The 4,607-nt window shown below is 38.7% G+C and overlaps 1 protein-coding gene across 1 annotated transcript; it reads left to right on the top strand.

Moving 5' to 3' along the window:
• Positions 1 to 2,083: 2,083 nt before the first annotated feature.
• Positions 2,084 to 4,202, top strand: LOC5517446 (fez family zinc finger protein 2). Its single transcript, XM_032361814.2, has 2 exons — positions 2,084 to 2,491; positions 2,876 to 4,202. The coding sequence occupies exons 1-2, from the start codon at positions 2,407 to 2,409 to the stop codon at positions 3,757 to 3,759; spliced, it is 969 nt and encodes a 322-aa protein (XP_032217705.1). The 5' UTR covers positions 2,084 to 2,406; the 3' UTR covers positions 3,760 to 4,202.
• The last annotated feature ends 405 nt before the right edge of the window (positions 4,203 to 4,607 follow it).

The following is a 4,607-nucleotide window of genomic DNA, read 5'->3' as shown; positions in this document are numbered from 1 at the left end:
CTCCGCATTCAGAGGTTGTGGCTCTCATCTCCCCACTCCAACCCCCCCCCCCCCCACCCCCCAATCCGAGTTTGCTTAATTCGATCGGTCCAAACTTCAATCAACCTTTCAAGATGCCGTAAATTAATATCACATACGGAACTGTTTTCAATATATCGGTTATGATAATCGATTGTTTTCATTTAAGCAGTGAAACATTATCAAAGTTTGAAACGTAATGAATGTTTTATTCACTCACCAATCCGAATACAACCAGGGAAGTGCACTTCCCTGATACAACAGAGTCTTGAATGATATTTGAAAATTCGCCTTATAGCGATTTTTTATTATAAAAAAAAGAAGAAACAAATGCTACCGCGGTGCAACGTATCACTCTGTAAAATCCTTTGTTGTGGGACCGCTTTATTTTAGACTTTAATAAGTTAGCCTTTTTATTGATCAATGAACCGTCAACGAAACGAAGTCACGCCCTCCTTTGCCTGTTTAATTAACTGGTCAACAGATTGTATCAAAGGGCTGGGTAATATAAGGAATGTCAAAACATCGTTAACAAATGTCGTGTAAATGCCGCGCCCCAAGAATTCTTCAATAAATTCTTCTTGCCCAGGAATTCAATACTTCTCATACGCGAGAATTCTAAACATCAGGGATAAAAACATACCTCAAATCATGGTAACAGTTTTTGGGAGCATTTTTGCCCTTTTTTACTTCAAACGGGCTTCGTCTACAGTTTGCGCATTACAAAAACGTTTGGAACGTGTTGGGACTCTGCGATTCTTTCAATATATCAAGCGAAAATGAGAATGAACAAAAGATTCATGGGGAATTCTTCAGATTAGCTTCCGTTATTCCAATGGCGGGTTGTGACTATTCAACCAAATTCAACCATTTTGAAAGAGAGTCAACTATTCAAATAGACACGTTTTTAAATAGAATACCACAACATAAAAGACAAATAGGTTTGGAGACATATTATGCTAAAAGACTCCCCAAGAACCGACAGGTTTTGTCAATGTTTACAAAACATTTTCTTTGAAGGTGAATTTATGTCAACAGCCCTATCGATGTCCCCTGTAGTCGTTTTGTAATACTTGTTAGCGTCATTAGCAACGATTTCTCCCCCATCTCCCCCCAACTAACCTATGGTAAAAATGAATGCTACGGCTGTCCTGATGCGTTTGTAAAACGACCAGTTGAGTTATGCAGTGAGGCAAGCAATACCAATGAGCTTTTGATAAGCCGACAAGCCGCAAAACCTGCGCTTTTGAATTATGGAGCCCTTCCTGCTTTCTCTCAGACTCTCTTTTTTCATTTGGTTTGCGCAAACTTAAAGGGAGGTGAAGTAGAAATTTAAAAAAAAGAAGTCTTTAGTTTTTGGCTCGCAAGTTTTAGCTTGACGCTCGTTTCTGGAATTTGCTTGGTTGTTGGATACAAGGTTTCATAAATAATTTCTATGTTTTGATAATATTATGAAAGACTTGACAAATTGGCACAAATTAGTTCTTCCGACACACTATACCGTAACAACGACGTCTATTCATCAGTGTTCTCTTATTGAGGCTTTATTAAACAAAACATCAATTGGTTAACACTCGAATGTCAAGGGAGATAAAATCGTCGTTTAGCCTTTTATTTCCATGTAAACAAAGCTAGACGGTCTCCAAATAGAGCGTGAAAACGAGACTTTGTACGTAAGCATTCCGAAGGTGAATTTATTGATTGATGTACAAGCCACAATTTGATGAGCATTAACACGTACTTTAGGGTTAGTTGAAATCAAAACATCACATACTTGACAGCTGTTTTTTTACCGAACTACCTTGAATCACAGATGTCCGGCGTGTAAAATTTTACTCTTGTCGTTTTTTTCGGGAAAAAGGCATACACAATCCCTCGACACGAGATTAAAATGAAACCTCAAGGTTGCATTCTAACGATTACACCGTCGATCTGTTAATAGAAAATTGCTAAGTTAACGTCCAATTAGAGCATATTATGGTATTACAGGTGTAATAGACAATGCCCATTGTAAGACCACTCAGGCTTTCAATTGAGAAACAATAACACAGCCACTTGTTGTTTGTGTTGAATGAATGGCGTTTGAATACCCATCGGGTCGTGTCCTGTGCTGTATTCTAGTGGGCTACAAAAGCAAGACGCGTGTGTGGAGTGCAAACAACACAGCTCAATCCACGGTCGCACGTGTGTATTCAGTACGCCCTACTCGGCTCTATTAAGTGTCAATCCGCCACTCAGCAAAGCACAGTCGAGTACAAACCCAGCAGACGTCGCCTTTTTAAACGCGCTGCAGAACGCCCAGAGTCAGTTGACGACTCGAACCGTGCAAAAGCTACAGTCCGAGCCTCGAAAACCATTTAGACTTTGAAAGAATTTCAAGCCAAGAAAATGCCTAAGTCCTTCCTTCTCAAACGGAATTTTCATCAAGTTGGTACCTGTAAGGGACAACGCACTCGGAAAGAGAAGTTTATAGGTATTTATTTGTATTTTTATTTTTATGTCGTTCTGCACTCTTTCATTGGAGACTCTAATAATGTTGGAACAACCACAAAGTCTAGAGGTGCAAATGTAGGTTGTTAATGATAGAAAGTGTACAATTAGTTTTCTTTATGTACTTGCTAGAGTACCTGTTGTATCGATTAGTTTACATGCTCGCAGAATAAGAATTCGAAAATAGTGCACGACTTTGGAGTTTAACAAAAAGGCGTGTTCCAATAGACACTTTCTCTTTTCTGAAGAAAGCAATGTAACTTACGCCCCCAAAAGATAATCTTTTCAAAGATTTAAAAGTTGCTTATGGTCCACAAAAGGCAATATGAATTTGAATGTAACCGTCTTTTGTTTGTTGCTGTTTTAGTTTTCGAAAAGGACGCAGTTTTGGAAAAAGACAGGGAGTTTGAGAGAGGAGTCTATGGAGAAGACGCCACGAGAATCCACTTCCAAAAAGAACACCATCCCAGCGCATTCATAAAATACGGCCCGACCTTCGAAAATCAGCGCTTCAACCAATACGATCTCAGACAAAATCCACTCTACTACCCGCTCGGTCTTCCAAATACGACTGTTATCCAACGGTGCTACCAAGAAGAAGCATTTCCGCTCTACTATTGCCAGACTGAATTACCCTTGCCCACGTCTTTTGCAAACCACGGATGGCCACCAAAAGACGAAGTGTACCCGTTGAATGCAGACATTCTGAAAGTCGACGACAGCGAATTGAAGCATCCCTTGAAGTGCAAGCAATGCGGGAAGAACTTTAAGACCAAATATACCCTGGCGATTCATATGAAGATGCCATCTCATACAGGCACTCGTCCCTTCGTGTGCGGCGTCTGTGGAAAAGGGTTCCGACTCTCGAGTACCCTTTGTAGACACAAGATCATCCACACCACAGACAGGCCCCACAAGTGCCACATTTGCAACAAGGCATTTAACAGGTCATCCACGCTCAAAACTCACATTCGCACGCACAGTGAGGTAAAAGAGTATATCTGCGAGGTATGCGGAAAGGGGTTCCACCAAAAAGGCAATCTCCGAAACCACAGTCTTATTCACACTGGCGAAAAACCGTATAAGTGCGCTCTCTGTGAGAAAGCGTTTAACAAACTGTCCAATTTAAAGTTTCATATGCATGTACATACGGATAATTCCCCGTACAGATGTAAATACTGTAAAGTATCATTCTCGAGAAGGTGTGACCTGAAGTCACACATCGCAAATGTTCACGAAAATCAAAACTAAATGTATTTTTAAGCAGTGAAGTGTAAAATGTATATAAAAGCATGCACACATATTAGACATCAAAGTTCACATTTTTTAATATCAGAAGCTTATTAGCTCTTCTTATTTACCTTTTCACAACACTAAACTTAAAATTAAGTACATTGTACGATTTTTCTTTAGACTTCGCAGCTTTTTATCTTTAATGCTTTTGTAATATTTTAGTGTCATAAGGCGTAAATATAAACGAAAAATCATCTGGAGGATACAGTTATTTTAGAATCATGCAGAGATAATCATAATGAAAGAAGATAGTTTGCTAGAATAAAGGCTTACGGCGGCGCGGTATACATGCTTTAATAAAAAGCAATAAATAGCTAATGAATGAATGTATTATTGTAAATTACTGCTATACAATAGCAAAACAAATAAGCGAAAATAAAAGAATGAATAGAATGTGGTAATACAGTCAAATGATGGAACCTTACCGAAGCGAGAATGGTTTTGACTCACAAAACATAAAAAGAATAAAAAATACCCCCGTTTCATTATTGTTGCCACCACAAACACCATCCGAAAAAAAAATAGTTTTGTAGTGTTTGATTGAAAAGGGGAAAAATAAACTGATAATGCGAGAAATAAAAATAAATAAAAATCAAGGAGAAAAAAATAACCAAATGCAAACTGAGTACGAGGCCTCAAATGTTAACTGTATTGTCTTGTGGTTAACCACCTCCAATTAGGCCTTTTCAAAATCAAGTGACCGAAACCACCGAAACCCAAACCGATAATCACGCAAAATTGTCGGTTATTTAACTGAAAACTCTCTTAAAGCCATAACGATACCTTTTGATATCAAAATGAAATCC

The sequence above is a fragment of the Nematostella vectensis genome, chromosome 1 (genome assembly GCF_932526225.1).
Source record: "Nematostella vectensis chromosome 1, jaNemVect1.1, whole genome shotgun sequence".
NCBI classification, from domain to species: Eukaryota; Metazoa; Cnidaria; class Anthozoa; order Actiniaria; family Edwardsiidae; genus Nematostella; species Nematostella vectensis.
Note: the sequence above shows the minus strand (reverse complement) of the source record. Positions and strands in the feature narration are given on the sequence as shown.